Source organism: Cornus florida, unplaced genomic scaffold (assembly GCF_030987335.1).
Source record: "Cornus florida cultivar Cherokee Brave unplaced genomic scaffold, ASM3098733v1 CherokeeBrave_3.0.0_Hap2_Chr03, whole genome shotgun sequence".
NCBI classification, from domain to species: Eukaryota; Viridiplantae; Streptophyta; class Magnoliopsida; order Cornales; family Cornaceae; genus Cornus; species Cornus florida.
In genome coordinates, this window is record NW_026775573.1 from 54,018,961 (window position 1) to 54,037,908 (window position 18,948).

Below are 18,948 nucleotides of genomic sequence, written 5' to 3' on the forward strand. Positions count from 1 at the left end.
GTTTGATTATCATAAAATATTTACGAAAAAAAAAATATTAAAATTTAACAAAAATAACTTATCTATCAATTTTCGACAAGTTATTTTACATTCCCCACCTGATGAACTCGACCTCAATCTTGACGTAGACCTTTGTTAAATACCGATAAAATAAAAATAAGAGATATATTTTACCTTTAAATTTTTTTTTATTTCACGTGAAATCGAAACAAACGGAGCCAATGTCTTTTTGTAAGTAACAGATATGTAACAGAATGGCCAACTCACAAGGCGTCTAACTCATGGCCTTTGCTTTTAAAGCAAAATTTTGGACTTCAATAAGAAAAAAAAAAAAAAAGTACTGAACTTTTCAAAGCTGCATAAAAGTCATGCTCTTCTTTGTAATTGAACGAAATATCGAACCCAAATTTGTTCTTCATCAGATCAACTTTACTCGAAATAAAAGCAAAAACTAACATATTAGCTATTGTTGAGGATTGAATCATATAAACAAAATATTAGGCTGACTTTTGATTGATGGATTTCAATTTGGTCATTCAATGTTGTAGCTAGCTAGAAACTGAAATTCAACAATATCCATGGATGGTTTAACAAGGTGATTTAAAATTCATCCCATGAAAGCATCCATTGCACAGGAGAAGTTGGTAATTCTTGGGAATTCTCCTACCACTACTCTTCATCATTTCTCCCATCTCTCCCACTCTTATTCCAGTAGTTAATATTGTCAATTGAATCTCAAATTCGATCATATTAAATTATCAATTCAAACAAAACCTCAATATTTTAAATGAACAAAAATTCGGAGTCCATGAATTGTAAAACCACGAAGTGGGAAGAGAAATACAGATGTGTTGCATATCTAAATTATATACGGTTTTGAAATTATTCATTGAGGAATGTTAGATACCAGTGGCAAAGACATTCTAGTAAGAAATTAAATTAATACAGGAAAAAACGATTCAAGGACAATTTAGAGTGGGGAAAAAACAACAGACTAGAGCATTAAATTCCAGTTGTAAATGAATGACTATATAATATACATGACAGGACGAGGGCTGGTGAAAAAGATGCAATGCTACTAAGATAGGACCGTGTTTTCTTTACTTCCAGCACTTCGAACAACATGGCACCCCGTCAACTTTGCAAACTGCCCAACAAGCTGACCAATTGCACCAGATGCTGCAGAGACAAATACATATTCAGCTTTCTTAAGAGTACAAATCTCATAAAAACCAGCATAAGTAGTCATTCTGGGCATATCTAATAAGAAATAAATTGACGTAGCAGAAGCGATAAGTGTCAAGAATTATGTCTTAAATTTCTATTATTATTAGTTTCTATTTTAAGGTTTATTTTATAATGATAATTTCTTGTAGAGATATGTTTTGGGCTCTAAGAAATTGTAATCTTTGTCCACCAAGAAATTAGGTATGAGACTCTATAAATAGGCACCTAGGGTATTGTTGAGAGTTATGAGTTGAGAGACATGCAGCCTTATGAGGGAGTACGTTGATAGGTAGGGGTGAGTTACGCGTTTGGTAGAGTGAACACTAATGGCGAGAGGGAGTCTCGCAGAGTGTACGGAGAACTCAATCAAGAGTTTGTGTGCATGGTTCGGTGTTGGAAATTCTCTACTATTGTAATATCTCTACATATATAGTGAATATCTTCTCATCCGTGGACGTAGCCTTGATTTTGGGTGAACCATGTATATCTTGCGTTTGTTGTGTGATTGCTTGTGTATTTTCTTCTTTTACTTCTGTTGTGCCCCAATAATAAGATGTTCACAAGGAGCGAGAGTTGTCTTGAATCCACAAGATAGGGTAGTTTGAATCCACAAACTAGGAGAAAATTAACGAGAAATTCTAATATATTATTGATAAAATTGATTAATCTTTTTTTGCTATTGCAGTACATATTTTTATAATAAATAAAACCTAAAACTATAAAGCTAGGAAACTAATAAAATAAAATAAACTAATTGCTTAAGCAAACTAAAAATACAAGGATTATCAATTCAAACAAAAACTCGAGGTTTTTAATGAATGAGACAGGCACATGTTACAACAAAAATTTAGAGTCCATGAATAGTAAAACCATGAAGTGAGAAGAGAAATACAGATGTGTTGAATATCTGAATTATATGCAGTTTTGAAATTATTCATTGAGAAATGTCAGATACTAGTGGCAATGACATTCAAGTAAGAAATTGAATTATTGCAGGGAAAGCGATTCAAGGACAATTTAGACTGGGAAAAGAAAAAGACTACAGTAGGGGTCATAGTAATGTAATTTATCTTATATGGAATTAACTTTTAATTGTAAATTTTGAATGATTATATAATATACATGACATGATGAGGATACCCACATTAATTAACGAAGATCGTCAATATATACAAGACAGGTTGAGGATACCCATGGTTAATGAAGACTGTCAAATATGTGACTGTAGCAATACCTTGAAGATATCCAACAAGCATCCACCAAGAAATGGTAATGAAAAATATGAAACGCTACTGAGATAGGACTCGCATTTTCTTTACTTCCAGCACTTTCAACGACATGGCACCCCATCAACTTAGCAAACTGCCCAACCAGCTGACCAATTGCACCATATGCTGCAGAGACATACATATTCACCCTTTTTAGGAGTACAAATCTCATAAAAACCAGCATAAGCAGCCATTTCGGGAATACCTAATAAGAAATAAATGCAAGAAAATTTGATGGGACATTAGAAATATTAATGACATAACTATGAGAAAGACGTAATTCTAACATTGTGATCTAGAGATATTTATAGTGGAACGTTGCGGTTCAAGTCCCTGTAAAGGGGCAATTGTGGGTGCATGAGTGTGACATACTTGCCAAAAAAAGAAAGAAGAAAAGAATATATATAATGAGTACCATTAATGTACCAGAAGTAAATTGAGGACTAAAATCATTAGAACAATGAAAAAGGGAAGGTCATCAAATAAGCTAATTAACCTCCAACTTCACTCTATTTGAGACTTCTAAAATGGAGTTGCAACATGGTCAAGTTTTAAATTTCAAATGCCACCAACACAACTAATGCTAACAATTCAACACATTGACTATGTCATCTCCAAAATGACAATTAAAACAAGATATGTATCTATATCAGCTATAACTAGGAAATCATCAAACGATCAGGGTTCTCAAATTAAAATGAAAATTCCACCTTCAAGAATGACAGAAGGCTATAGCAAGAACTTCCAAGGCCTGTCATATAGGCATACACAATGGACTGCGTGTATCCCCTTGAATGAGAGTTTATTTGGCATTGGGATTTAAATTTTAATGACAAAAGGCTAAATACCTACCCAGAATTCCCGTATAGTTTGAGAGAGGTACATCATTAATACGTTCAATTTTGAAAAGGGAATCGGGTGCAAAAATGAGACTGTACTCTTCCCATCCAGTTGTCCCCCAAACCAAGTCACCCTTCTTGAAGTTCGGGTGTCCTGAATCCAAAAGTACTTTTGGTACTCCATACCCAGTTATCACCTGCAATATTTTCACCATGAAAATTCATATATACAAGTTTAAGAATCTGCAGCATGTCAATCAAAGTGAATGCTCATGCAAGCCTCTGGTAGTTTCATAGTTTGAGTCATTTCAACAATTTAAACTCTATCCATCTGCCTTTCTATCTATGATTTTAAAAAGCAATCCTTGAATTCTATCGATTAAAAACTTTGAGCACCATGTGAGCTTCCTCTTGATATTTCCTTGTAAGGTAAAGTCAATAAAATTTGACTCTAAAATGTTATATTTGAAGGGAGATTCGACCGAAACAGTAACAATTGAATATAAAGCACAAGGATCGTCCTAGAGGGGGTGTGAATGGGTCTTGGTGAAACATTTTAGCAATTTAAAATTCAATTACTGATTAACCTTTAATCTGGTTAAAATTGCTTTTGAAACAAACAAGTAAATGCTTGCAGATATAAAATAAATATAACAGTAAAAGCAACATTTAAGCAGTGAAATGCACACCAGATTTTAACATGGAAAAGCCACAAAGCAGGAACACACACATATTTATACGCATATGTGATACGTGTGTGTATACGATGAGAAAAGATTAGATCTCTGCTCTAGAAAGGCATACAGGAAACAACAAATGCGGTGACCTGGGGTTTCCCTTTCATTTCAATAACTGGCCTTAGTATCCAACCGAAACAGATGCAGAGAAGAAGGAATAAGAATAGGAGCAAATTCAGATAGAAACAATGAATACGAGATAGGAAATGAGACCAGGCCAAGAGAGGAGAGAACCTGCGAAAGTTCATGAATTCCGAACATCAAATTTGTACAGAGGGTGAAACTAGAAATAATTTTGATTCTGAGGGAAGAAATGAAAGAGTAAGCATCAATGCTGTATTACCCGTGATCACAAGGGTTTTATCACAGGCATATGTTATGAGTAGCAAAATCTGAAATCATAACAGGATTCTGAAATCAAGCTCCAGAACAATATTTTGAAATCATTTCAGCTAAGCATTCATGATCCATAGCAATACAATAATAATGCAATATTGAGGCAGAAAAATGATCAAATATCAATATCCACAGTAAACATCAACTCACATTGCATTCAATTCAATAGCATCAATCAATTTAATGTCATCACATCATTACACAGATTTCTCAAAAGTTCACATTTCATTCCATTGCTTTAAAACATATATTTCATACGAAGCTATACATACACAGTTTTGTAATCGTCCATTTGGCCGGTTCTAATCCTGTTTCTTCCAGTAAATTTGTAGAAACTTTGTACTAATATGAAAGAGGGATCTTAATCTGAACCAAGCAAGTAACATATAAAGCTATACATACACTTTAGTCTTTAATCATCCATTTGACCTAGTTTCGTTAAATCTTATATGCAAATTTGTCATCCCCTAATGCGTACCATTAAAAGTGGAGTGACCATTGTTCTAAGGAAAGTGTGCTGGCCCCTGCCCTGAATCAGTTTTCCATATCAATTTGTTTCTCTTCCACAATTAACAGAATGATAGTTCCACTTTTCATTTTGTTAGATGACATTTTTTTTCCTTAAATTTTAAGCTTACCAGAGTAGGAAAATTGTAAAAATTTCACAAGTTGGTTCACAGACTCATAGTGAAAAATAAAATAAAAATTAAGCTAATAAAATGTCTCCCCTTTTAGATTTAAACAAATACGAATAGGAAGAAGAAGAAGACTGTAAAACTAATCCGATAATGCGCTCATCAAGATGGCCCATAACACATGCAGAAAGTAAACATTCAGACAGTTCCTGAGAAGGTAAAAAAGAAACAATAAGATTATGGTGAAGGACAAATACAAAAGTATCAATCTTCTTTCTATATCTGCATCCATGGAAGTTGCACAAGCAAAACACACACACACATACACATTGAGTTATTTCAATTTATAGATAGCAATGGTCCATCTAGACTTTTGTACCAGTCCCATAAAAAAAAAAAAAATTTTAAAAATCAATTGAACTTAAAATAAAGAGAGAGACAATGAACAAGAAGAGAGAAGAATAAGATGGAGTTTTATGATCTCACCAAAATTCAGATCAGACAGGATTGTCCATGTGTATGACATTGTTATCGTTTAATATCAGGATTATATGTGGTTTTGAAATTATTAATTGAGAAATGTCAAAAACCAATGGCAAAGACATTCAATTAAGAAATTGAATCATTGCAGGGAAAATGATTCAAGGACAATTTAGATGGGGAAAATAAAAGATTACAATAGAGGTCATAGTATGGTAATCTATGTCATATGGAATTAACTTTCAGTTGTAAATATTGAATTACAATATAATATACGTAACAGGATACCTAGGGTTAACGAAGACTGTCAATATGTACAAGGCAGGATGAGAATACCCCAAATAAGTAATTGAAGCATTACCTTAAAGATATCCAACAACATGGCACCCCACCAACTTTGCTAACTGCCCAAGCAGCTGACCAACTGCACCAGATGCTGTGGACATAAGCAGTCATTCTGGGCATACCAAATAAGAAACAAATGCAAAAAAAATTAGACGGGCCATTAGAAATATTAATAACATAACTATGAGAAGGAAGTATCTGATGCTGACATATTTACAATTAACCAAAAAGAGAACGTTGAGAGTTAAAGTCCCATAAAGAGGCAATTTCTGGTGCATGCGTGTCATATACTTACCAAAAAAAAAAAAAAGAGGAATATTTTAATTAGTATTATTAATGTACCAGAAAAAAAATGGGGATTTCAATCATTAGAACAATGAAAAAGGGAGGTCCTCAAATAACCTATCCTCCAAGTTCACTCCATTTGAGACTTGCAAAAGGGAGTTGTAACATGGTCAACTTCACTCTATTCAACATATTAACTATGTCCTCTAGAAACTGACACTAGTTTACCATAACCTAATACATACAATGAAAATTCTGCTAGACCCTGCCTTGAATCAGTTATCCAATCATTTTCTTTCTATTCCACAATTTTACACAACAATTAAGAGAATGATAGTTCCATTTTTCATTTTTTTAGATGATATGTTTTTTTCCCCTTATATTTTGAAGTTAACAGAGTAGGTAAAACCTAAAATTTTCACAAGGTGGAGCTAATAAAATGTATCACCTTTTAGATTTAAACAAATACAAATAGGAAAAAGAAGAAGGTTGTAAAACTAATACCAATAGTGTAATAGAAACATTTGGGATGTGAGCAATTTTGGCCAATCTTCCCCTTTTTCTTTCAGGCATCTATCATGTAAAACTCGAGGGCATGATGTAATTTTGAGTTTTTGTAATGCATTGAGCCGACCCATTCCCTCTGGCAGTGACGTCAATTCGAGGCAGTAGGAAATGGAAAGTCGCTCAAGTGATGTGAGGTGGTCTATCCACTTTGGCAAAGCCATCAAATTGATACACCGTTCAATAAATAGCCCCACAGGAAGAGATGCCAACTTTGGAACATTGTGAATAAGGAGATATGTGAGGTTATCTAGGCCTTGAAATTTCATGCCATCGTCATCATCTAATAGATCAAGCTCATGGTAGTTGCAGATAGACAAGGAATGGAGGGCGGTGAGATGTCGCAGTCCTCCTGACAGAGAGGTTAGTCTTGGACAATCAGAAATCTCAATCTCCTGGAGGGAAGTGAGGCTGCTTCGAAACGACTCCTCAGACAGAGTAACTAGATCCTCAATTGAATATAAAGAAAGAGACTTTAATTTGGAAAGACGAAGAAGCAAAGAAGATGAAGAGGACGAGGTTGCGACTATTGTTGGGGACACCATCATCATTAACTGTTGTAGCACTAGCTTCTCGTTGAACCCGGACAGTTGTAGGGTTTCAAGACATTGTTGCAAAAAAGGCACCGATTCCAGATTAGGGCAAAAATGGATGATTGATTTGGAAAGAGAAGGAAATGATGTTGATAAAATTAGCTGATGATGATGTTGGTGTTGGGCCGGTGTTGGTGTTGGTGTTGGTGTTGCTTCGCTCCTCCACCATCCCTTCAATTTAGGCAACTCTAACGAATACGAGTTGTTTGAGCGATGGGAAGAATGTTGTTGAAGAGTGGCAGCCGTAGCCAGTACGGTTGTCTATGTACTCCAAGGATTCCATCCATGCAACCCTAAGAAATTGAAGAGAATGGAGTTGACCAAATGGTGCAAGATGTTTCCATATGTAACAATTGGATCTATCAATTTTGTCGAGATTTGGGAATGATAGAAGCTGTTGTTGCTGTTGGGCTGCTCCTTCTTCTTCTGCTTGGCTCCTCCACCATCCCTTCAAATTATACAATGAAGAGAGTCGGAGTTCTTTCAGCGAAGGGAAGGATGTTGATGAAGAGAGGCAGTCTATGTACTCCAAGGATTCCATGCCTTCAACCCTAAGAAATTGGAGAGAAGGAAGTTGACCAAATGGTGGAACATGTTTCCATCCCTCACATCCCAAAATAAAAATTTGGACTTGATTTGGAAGGGATAAGCCAATTTCGCCAACCATCATCCAACTTGGGTAACTCACTCCCTCATAATCCTCTATTGGCAGCCCCTTCAAATTTGGGTGTGGATGTAGGGCTTCCAACAATAACTCCTCCCCGCCATTTAATACCAGTGACTTAACGTATTCTGTGGACCTCAAGTAGTTTGTCCCCTCAATAATTCACTGTGCTGTTGCTTTTGGTAACCACCGGTGGCCAGATGAATCCCCAAGTTGAAGTTTAATTTTTAATCAACCTTTGTAATACTTCTAATTTTAAAAAGGATAGTCTCGGTATTTATTTATTTATTTTAATTGTATTATAAATTATTTAATTAATTATTTAACTAATTACTTATGTGTTTAATTGAATTAGGTATTTCTTGATTATTTGATTATGTGTTTATGTATTATTTGTATTTGTCTATGTGTTAATTGTTAAATTAGATTATGTGCTTAAATGGTGTTTTGATTAATTATAAATTAAATATTTTCTTTTCTTTTATTATTTTCTTTTATTTTTCTTTTATAGTTACGGTTAGTAATAATGGGCCAACTAATTAGGTCCCATGGACTACTTGGATAGGAGGTTGGATGTGTGTGAATTATTACCCATAAATAATTGTGTGTATATATATATATATATATATATATATATATATATATATATTATACATATATAATAAAAAAAGTAATTTATTAATTACTTTTTTATTATATATGTATAATATATATATATATATATATATATATATATGGTAACTTGGGTAATAATATTTAATCTGATGTATATGTTTTATACTTAACTAATAAAAATATATATAGATTTGATACGTGTTATGTTTTAAGTTACTTTATAATATTATGGTAACTTAAGTATTATTGAATAATCCATTAATAAATAATGAATTGTGTATAATTTATTTATTTAATAAACATATACATAAATTATATACATAACATATTTTACTTACCTTTTTAATATATATAAAAAGGAAAGTAATTTATTAATTACTTTTATGGTAACTTGAGTAGTAATATTTAATCTTATGTATATGTTTTATATTTAAATAATAAAAATATACATAGGTTTGATACGTGTTATGTTTTAAATTACTTTTTAATATTATGGTAACTTTAGTATAAATAAATAATCTGATGTATAAATTTTATTTATTTAATGAGGATATAGGTAGATTATATACGTAACATGTTTTAAGTTACTTTTTAATATTATGGTAACTTTATTATAAATAAATAATCTGATGTATATATTTTATTTATTTAATGAGGATATAGATAGATTATATACGTAACATGTTTTAAGTTACCTTTTAATATTATGGTAACTTTAGTATTAATAAATAATCTAATGTATATATTTTATTTAATTAATAAGGGTATACATAAATTATATACGAAAGATATTTTAAGTTAACTTTTTAATATTTTTATTTTTTATTTTTCTTTATTAAGTTGACTTGGATTGGGAAAAGGAATAGGGTTATTATTTAGCCTATAAATACACAACTATAGGTTGAAAAAGGAGTGAAAATATATCACGTAATATATTCTAGAGAGAGAGAGTTAGAGAAGGAAGGAGGAAAATGAAGGAAGGATGAGAAAAACCCTGTAGAGAGAAGATCAAGGAAGAAGAAGTTTAACTTTCGATCCGAAAGTTTAAGGCAAGTTCTTCTTCTATCTCTTTCCCTTTGATTCGTGTTTCTGTACATGCCTAGGAAATTTCAGGATTTATTAAACACATAAAATTAAATAATTATGTATGTTTAATTGGATTAAAACATAGGTTTTTATGAAATTGGTTCATATCTGTTCTTGTGTTATGAATTGATAAATACATGATTTTGATTTGATTTTTGGTGTGAATTTTTACATGTTTGAATTATGTATTTTTCATATCTGTGGAATGATGGAACGTAGAAATATACATAGGATTCCTGAACATTAAATAGGGACTAGGTTTGGGTTTAAATAAATTTAAATACACTCAATCATAACGATGCTTGCTATTTGAATGTTTTAAACAAACGAATGGATTTAATCTTTTAAAATGCTTTAGCAATTGAGATTAAATGTGTAGGATGAATTGGATATGGAGAATGCTTATTTGATGATATAATAAAATATCATCATGTATAAGATTCAGTTTGTGTAGGACATATGATATAGGAAGCTTAAATAAATAATAAGTCATTCATATTATGTGATAACTTGATGTCATATTATCATAGCTATTTCTGGAATGTTTGATGTATTTCTTTAATTGTTACATCAATTTTTGGATCGTGTGGTTTAATGCACCGGTATGGGATGGTGGCATTCTAGGGACGGATTAACTTATCAGTTAAGTCCTACCTATTTTATATAAGGGAATGGATTAACTAAAATGTTAAGTCCTACTTATATTCAAGTCAGGTCAGCTGAACAAGTTGAATGACTTATGGAGGATTAATTTATTATATAAGGGAATGGATTAACTAAAATGTTAAGTCATACTTATATTCAAGTCAGGTCAGCTGAACAAGTTGAATGACTTATAGATGATTAATTTATTATATAAGAAAATGGATTAACTAAAATGTTAAGTCCTACTTATATTCAAGTCAGGTCAGTTGAATAAGTTGAATAACTTATGGAGGATTAATTTATGCTGGATAGGATGGTTACTAAATTATATATATATAAGTATGGTGCCATGATATGAGCTTGAGTCTCAGGATCAGTGGTTAGGGTGCGTATATCGCCAGGGATGTGTAGTTAGATATAGTGTAGTTGTGTACCCTGGTAGGTGTAGGTACTCATACCCATTATATGTGCATTTTGCATGTTGCCTACTATTCAGGTTGAGACAACCCTATAGTCTAGTGAGGTTCCTTTAGTGTGTGTATATATATATACGGACTACTAGTTACTGTTGGATTGACTAGGATGTATACGTGTATCGGATCTCTGCTTGGACTGTAGTAGAGTAGAACTTGTTTGTGGGTCTGACCCACCATTATTTTTCAGGTGTTCGTCAGGAGTAGAGGTTGTTCGTGCTGAGCGGGGATCAGTCTACTTCATTCTTCCGATGCTACATAGGAGTTCCTTTATGATTCAGTTTCCCGATTTAGACAATTATTGTTGTCATTTGTTTAGTTTGGATTTTCTAGAGGTCCACACAGTATGGATTCCCAAGTTGTATTTTGGAGGATCAGTTGTATCAGAAGAGTTTATTAATTAATGGAAATATATTCTGAGGTTTATTATTAGATTATCATTTTAGTTTCTTGTCAGCATTTTATTTATTCTTCTTTATTCTTTTGTACTCTGTGTTCGTTTATTGCCGATTTTGTTTTTGATATCCTCGGGTATTCGGGCGTGGGCCTGGCCAACCTGCATTCGGAAATCCGGGGGTATCACAACCTTCCCCGTAGATTGCTTAGACTCTGCAATTCACTCAGTCGGCTTTTTGAATCCGTTGCAAACAATGTTAACGTCATAAGAGACGTCAACTCACCCAATCCATACGGCATGCTACTCAAGGCGTCACAGCCGTCAAGCTCAAGATGTCTAAGGCTCACCAATCTTTTAAAATCTCTTGGTAATTCTTCAAGACTCCAACGTCCATTGAGTTTTAAGGTTTGCAAATTCCGCAACGTGGTTATAGAACTTGGCAAAGTCTTGATATCAGTATTGTAACTGAGATCAACATACCTTAAATGTTTCATCTTGCTTATGTTACTTGGCACAATCTCAATTTTAGCATGTAAATCCAACACGCGAAATCTTTTAAAAGTTGAAACAATCCATTTAGAAGCTAATTTATCAAAAAAATCAAACTCTTCACCATTCATAATAAATGTCCATAACTTTTTAGCTCTAACCAACTGAATTGAAATTTTTTGAACCGAATTTACACCGTAATCAAGTGACACATGCTGAGTTCTTTTCGTAATATATTCTACATTTGAATTCACCATGAAAAATCTTGCCCTTGTGACAGATTGTGCAAGATCATGAACAAGATCATGCATTTTGCAACTCATCATATCGCCCCAGTTATCTATTTCAACATCTTGAAAAAGGGACCTCCTCAATAAATTCATAAAATACAAATCACCCACATCCTCCAAATGTTGATTTTCATACATTGGCCGAATGAATCCCTCTGCAATCCACAATTGGATTAATTTTGGCTTTTCAATTTTTTGATCTTTCAAATACAAGGAACAAAATGTAAAGCATCTCTTCAGATACGAAGGAAGATTATCATAACTCGACTTTAGTATTGGCAAAATGACATCCTCTGCTCTAGCTATTTTTGACAAATCATTGTTTTTGAAAAGCAACCACTCAGCAACGTTATCTTTAGAGTATAGTAGGCTTCCGATAGCCCTTATGGCAAGAGGGACTCCCTTACACTTCTGGACAATTTCCTTGCCGATTGTTACTTGAATTGTATTCTTCGATTCTTTCCCTTGTTTAAATGCCATTTTCTCAAATAAACATCAAGACTCCGGCCTCCTTAGACAAGCCTTTTACAAAAAATAGTGAATTTGTCCCTGCAACATTTGCAACCAACTCGGCCCTTGTAGTTAGTAAAATCTTACTTCCTCTCAAACTACCCATCATCAAATCTATTAATTTTAACCATTTGTCACGATTCTTATTCCACACATCATCCAACACAAGTAAATATTTCTTTTCAGTAATTTTTTCACTAGCTTATCTTTTAATTTATCCATCAAAAGGTTTTCCAGTGTTTTGCCTATTGCAAACTCTATGATCTTTTCTGTGATGAGTTTCACATTAGAAATATCATAAACACACACCCACATCTTAAGTTCAAAATGTTTAGTAACCCTCTCGTCGTTGTATACTAACTGTGCAAGTGTGGTCTCCCCCACCCAATTCCAACTAATGCAACAACTGACACATTCTGATCTTGAATGTTGCTTTCCAATAAAAGTTGTACAATTGCCATTTTATCACCATCCCTCCCAACAACATTTTCTTCATGAACAAGAGAGTGAGTCTCCTCCCTCTTAGTATTCTCAACCCGTACCTGATTTATATGCCGTTCATTAAGGTGAAACTTTGTCCTATTTTTGGCAATTGCATCTAGTTTTTCATTAACGGCCTTAATATCATGAGCCAACTTACTACTGAAAGCAACCTGATTTGAGTATGAGAAGAAATTGCGTACCTTCTTTAGCCTTTTGTTTTCGGTCATAACCTGGTGCTGGAGAAGTTGGGTGAAGAAGTCATTGAGCACGTCATCAGCATCATAAAATGCATCGTTGAGCTTCTCGAGCAGTCTGCAACCTCTTTGTTTGTGTCCTGCTGCTTCTCTGCAAGTACTGCTCCATTTGTGGAAACTGTGTCTCTGAGTTTTTCAAGTTCATCCTTCATGCCCCACACAAGTCGCGCCTCTTGGAGAAGGGCGGAACCCAACTTCTTGACAATTTCAGTGAGAAGTGCTTCTGCTATTCCTTTGAAAGAGAATGCTGAATAGTTTCTTTGTGCAGCTGTAGAATCAGGCCTTGATGAAACTGGAAGGATTGAGAAAATTGAATGCTAAAAGAATGAATAACTAATTCCCGTATAAAGTAAAGTTGCAGACATAATTTTTTTTTTTTTTTTTTTGAAAAAGAGAGAACATGATGTGTGTGCATAAGTAAAACAATGGAATAAAGATATTGTTATATAGTGTGTCATCCACTATTATTTATTATTATTTATTGCTTGCCACCTTAGACTGTAAAGAACCACCACTAATTGTTGGCTGCAAAGAAATTCAATGATGTATAATTATTAGAGAATGGGTTATGGAGTCCACGAAGTTATCCACAAAATGTAGATGCCAAATGACTAAGCAATCATTACAATTTTTTATTTTTTATTTTTATTTTCTATTAACGTACCTAAGGTGACCGAGATAGCACGAACCCTTAGGGCCCTTCAAGAACCTAACTAATCCCCGAGGACCCGGGTAAGTCACTGCAGGACAGCGGAGGCTAACCACAAAGAACACCCAGCAAGATTCAAACCCCAGACCTTAGGCAAATTAAGCTCCAAAGTCCAGCGAGTAAACTACTGGGCCATATCCGAAGTGGATGCAATCATTACAATTGCATGCTTAGTAATATGTAATGTTTCCAATTTTCGCCATTTTTCATTTTTAGAATTTTCTATTTTTGCAAAGGCATTTTCGTCTTTTCTTATTTTGCGTGCCAGACACCATGAGATGTGCCGAGAGTGTCCAAGGGTTAGTTAGGGCATTTCTTTGACTTTTAGTGTAAAGACTTTCAAACAATACCAATTATATAATAAAAAAAAAATTGGCATGACCTCTACTAAAAAGTGTCCTACCATAACTTGTTGAAATGCATAAAAAAAATGTAATGGTCTCACTTGGCCTTAAACTAATCTATCATGTCCCGACGCATAATGCAGCTAATATAAAACATTCCCAAAACAAACGACATACATATAAAAAGAGTCTCGTTCTCTAATTCCGTCAAAAAAAAAAAAAAAAAATGAAAGCGCCAATCCACTACCTAGTCCCATACTCCTTTACAAGGAACATACTCTAATTACATCAATTTACAGTCCATGAAATACAACTGAAATTAAAAGTCCATAATTTACAACATTATACGAATTATACTAGAGTTTTACAGAATAGTTAAGATTTACTTTTTCAAAAAATATTAAAGTTATAAAACAAAAATAGCAAAATATAAATCTCCAATCCCACTTGTGGTGGATGGTCGTTTGCCACCTCCTTTCTGTGTCCTGAAAAATATTAATAATAAAGGGTGAGCACAATGGCTCAGTTGGAGGTGCCTAAGACAGACTTCTTGTGACCCCATGAATCCAAACGAGGCTAGGAATAGGAAAAAGAACCGAGATCATGCCATTTTTAGGAAAAAATATAACCACAACATCAACAACAATAATCCAAGTCATAAACGAACCATGCCATGCTATGGGATGCAATGTTATGCAATGTCACTCCCCATTTCCAAAACCTTTTCCATCATCATTTCCAAACTGTTAGTGTAACCCATCCCATAGCAACTCCATGGCGACATGAGAGAAAGATTGGTTAACTATCCCTGAACTATGGCAACTCCATGGCGTCATTTGGGCCCAAGTAACTCAACAACGCTAGAAAAATCTCCCCAATTCCCTCTAGGCCACACTAACGCCGCGGTCCCTAGGCAACTCCTAGGCGGTCGGGTTTTCACAAATCCTTTCAAAACTTTTTCCCAAAACCTTTTTCATTCCATTTCAAAATAACTTTCCCATTTTTCTTACCCAATGCTTATGCATAGAATGCATCATGCTTTTTTATACCATGCCAATACTCATTTTTATACAATTAATTCAACTAAAACCATATAGCATGCTTTACAAGTAAATAAAAAAATATACATGCTTTCATTCAACAATAATCTAGCATGGTAAGCTTATAAAATATGAATTTTAGTCCCTACAAGCATGCTCGATCACAATACATCATTCAACACATAATTAAACATTCCATATACAACATTTAAGTAATTTTTGCAAGAATCTATACAAATTGAACATGGTAGGTAACAATTTATACAAGATAATTCACAAAAGCACAAGAAGATTATAGATTAGAAACCACTACCTCACTTAGATGCAAAAACCCCCAAATGGGTCCAAAAATTCGAAATTCCTAGGGTTGGCCAAATGAGGAATTGCTTACATCAATACATGGATCTTGTCGTGCTCTTTGTTTTGCAGCAAATGGCACAAAAAATCTCCAAAAGGTTAGGCTTGAATCAAGCTTTGAAGATGAAAAAAAAAAAAAAACTATCAGGGAAAGAGAGAGGAGTCACGCAGAGAGAGAAAAATGGGTTAACAAATGACCCCTTAGTCATTTGTAATGGCTTAAAAAAAATGAGGTGGGTCCCATTCACTTTAAAAAAAAATCTCACATTTAACTTTATTATAGATATAAATACACACCAATCACTCACCACCACACATACATTTAACCAAAAAAATTATGCACAATAAATAATGCATGAAATGCAATGGACCTGAGACGCAACCCCCGTGCCCAACAAATCCAGTATCGGGTCTCACTTAGGATCTTCCGGTTTGAAAAATAGAAAAATGCCGAAATGGCAACCGGTGCATTTCTAAGAGTCTTGAACTCTAGGAAATGTCTCAATCAACACTGTGACATATCCGGCACACCCTACGGTGTCCAGCATGCAAAACGGGAAAAGGCGAAAATACCCTAAAAAATAAAAAAAAAATCCCAAAAAATGAAAAAAAAAATGATAAATATCGAAAACATTACATTAGGACTCTTAGAAATGCAATGGTTGCCATTTCGACATTTTTTTGTTTTTCGGGCTGGAAGGCTCTGCGTGGAACCCGCTACCGGAATTGTTATGCACGGGGGTTGTGTATCAGGTTCATTGCATATCATACATATTTATTTTGTTCATAATTTTATGTTGCAAGTTATTATTGTGTGGTTGTAGTTTAATTTGTATATATATAGATTTTTGTGGTGAAAAGTCAAAAAGATGGGATATTTTCTTAGTGGAGAGACCCACCACTAAGTCATTAGTGGCCAAGAGGCTAATTCAAGCCTCATTTTCTCCTCTCTCTACCTACAGCCTCTCTCCTTCTTCTTTTTCTTTTTCTTTTTCCTTGCAATCAAGGATTCAATGCTTGATTTCTTCCACACCTCTGGGAATTTGATAGCACTTCCTTTGGCAAAGTTGTAGAGCTTGTCGAGACCGTCGATTTAATAGGAGCCAAGCACCATTTTGGCCAACCCTTGAGGGTTTGTTGACATATTTGCAATTAACCAAAATTTTAGTACTCTACTTTTAAAGTGGAACTTTGAGGGTTTGAGTCTCTATGAAGGGTAATTGTTGGTGCATGTGTAAGTTGGCTGGGTGTTATTTTATTTTCAAACTTACTATGTAACTCTAATTTTATAGGAGTATAGTGAGGCTGTGGAAAATCATTCTGAACTCTGTTTCATTTTGTAGTACTTCATCATAGTGAAATCCTGGTGACTTGGTGAATCTAACTCAAGTTTTAAGTGAACCGTATAAATCTGCATGTTCTTATTTGTGTGATTGTATTAATTTTTGCAACAAGAAGAAATTCCAAGGATTGTCATATAGGCATATACAATGGACTACATGTATCCCCTTAAATGAGATCAATTTATTTGGCATTATGTTAGACTCATACAAATCATATTAGTTATGTATTAGTTGCAAATATTTAAATTTTAATGGCAAAAGGCTACATACTTACCCATAATTCCTGTATAGTATGAAAGAGGTACATCAGTATGTTCAATTTTGAAAAGAGAATTAGGTTCCGTAATGAGACTGTCCTCTTCCCATCCAGTTGTTCCCCAACGAAGTCACCCTTCTTGAAGTTTGGGTGTCCTGAATCCAAAACTTTTGTTACTCCATACCCAGTTATCACCTGCAATATTTTCACCATGAAAATTCATATACACGAGTTTAAGTCTTTAAGAACCTGCACTGTGTCAATCAGAGTGAACGTGCATGCAATGTGATTTATCCTTTTGATATTTCCTTACAAGATTGAATCAACCAATTTTGAACTCTAAAAAATTACGTATCTCTACCGAGCATGTACTAATATATCCCAATCTTGTTACGGCAACGTGACAAACCTAAACAACAATCACAACACACAACAGAAAATAAACACGCCACACACAAAGAACATAGATATTAGTGTGATTCGGCAAAACCTATGTCTACGGTGAAGATCCGGTGAAAGTTTTCACTATGCAAAAATCTGGAAACTACAAGTTTCAGCCACCAAACCCTAACTCTCAGTTTCATTTTTTTTTTTTTTTTTTTTTAGTGTCTCTCAATATTTAGGATCCACGACCCATAAATAAAAACAAGTCAAAATATTTATTGGGATTCAACAGGGCGTGGAGTCATAAACGGGTTGCAATGCGACGACACCAAATTCAAGCCATAACATTACATAATTTAAATAATCTATTAATGGTACATGAATTCACCTAATCAAAAAAATTGTGAAGCCTTAATATTTATTTTTATTTCAATTGGTTGAATTCTAATAACTTGTTAAATATTTTTAAAACTTGCTAAATTTGGTGGCACTTAAAACTATGTTTTTTTCAATATTATTGTAGATTGATACTAATTTTAAAAATTAAAGGTAAAGGTGTTGGTAAGGGAATATAGATCATGTGATTTGTTCTTTTTATGAATTGATATAGTCCTTGACGGTAATTTTTCTTAAATCGTGATCCTTATTTGCATATGTTAGAAAGTTTGAGCTTTGATATTATGTCTCCATTTTTGCCCGTAATCACTATCATCAGCATAAACCAAAATAACAAGCTTGAATTATTTTATTGGTTCACATGGTAGTATTTTAATAAGAAAAAAACATTCAAGACATTTATAAGAAAGGACAATTTTGGACAAAGCTGGAAAAAAAAAAAAAAAAATTCGTTAATAGAATTCTAAAGTGTGATATTTGATAAAATTGAAAATTAAGTACTGAAAAGTTTAAGGACTAAATTTTAAGTGTAATTTTTTAAGTGGTAATTAAAAAATAAATATTTTTGAATTTTTATTGTTCATCATTCAGTGATAAGTGATATCTTTATCACTTAAAATTTTACTTCATTTTAAGTAATATTCAAATTGCATTATCAAAAGCACTTGGTTGGATGAGCGGAATTAAGTAAATAGCATTTTAATACTCAGTATATGTTAAAAGTAGGATTCTACTTAAAAGTAAAATAAATTAACAGTTATTTGCCTTTAAAATTTAAAAATAGGAGTAACTAGTAATTTCTTCCCCATTTTTTTTTTTTTAATTATGTAAAGCATTCTTCATT

At 33.5% G+C, this 18,948-nt stretch overlaps 1 protein-coding gene across 4 annotated transcripts; it reads right to left on the minus strand.

Moving 5' to 3' along the window:
• Positions 1 to 851: 851 nt before the first annotated feature.
• LOC132300559 (2-alkenal reductase (NADP(+)-dependent)-like) lies at positions 852 to 8,130 on the minus strand. 4 transcript variants are annotated; one of them, XR_009480490.1, is made up of 5 exons: positions 6,717 to 8,130; positions 5,944 to 6,039; positions 3,348 to 5,311; positions 2,462 to 2,700; positions 852 to 1,179 (listed from the first exon to the last, which is right to left on the minus strand). XR_009480490.1 is itself a non-coding variant. In XM_059797690.1 (5 exons), exons 3-5 carry the CDS (start codon positions 3,516 to 3,518, stop codon positions 1,101 to 1,103), a joined length of 489 nt encoding a protein of 162 aa, XP_059653673.1. In that variant the 5' UTR covers positions 3,519 to 3,531; positions 5,944 to 6,039; positions 6,717 to 8,126; the 3' UTR covers positions 852 to 1,100. The 4 variants fall into 4 exon arrangements, 2 of the variants coding, with proteins under 2 accessions (XP_059653673.1, XP_059653674.1); XM_059797690.1 differs by having other exon boundaries at positions 3,348 to 3,531; positions 6,717 to 8,126; XM_059797691.1 differs by having other exon boundaries at positions 2,462 to 2,621; positions 3,348 to 3,531; positions 6,717 to 8,125.
• Between the last annotated feature and the right edge of the window lie 10,818 nt (positions 8,131 to 18,948).

Excerpts from the sequence above, each read along its gene's own strand:
- LOC132300559 (XM_059797690.1), bottom strand. The coding sequence starts at position 3,518 with ATGGAGTACCAAAAGTACTTTTGGATTCAGGACACCCGAACTTCAAGA. Across the intron at positions 2,701-3,347 it reads AAACTATACGGGAATTCTGG|GTATTCCCGAAATGGCTGCT; the intron begins GTAGGTATTTAG and ends ATTTCTTATTAG. Across the intron at positions 1,180-2,461 it reads GCTTGTTGGATATCTTCAAG|CATCTGGTGCAATTGGTCAG; the intron begins GTATTGCTACAG and ends TTGTCTCTGCAG.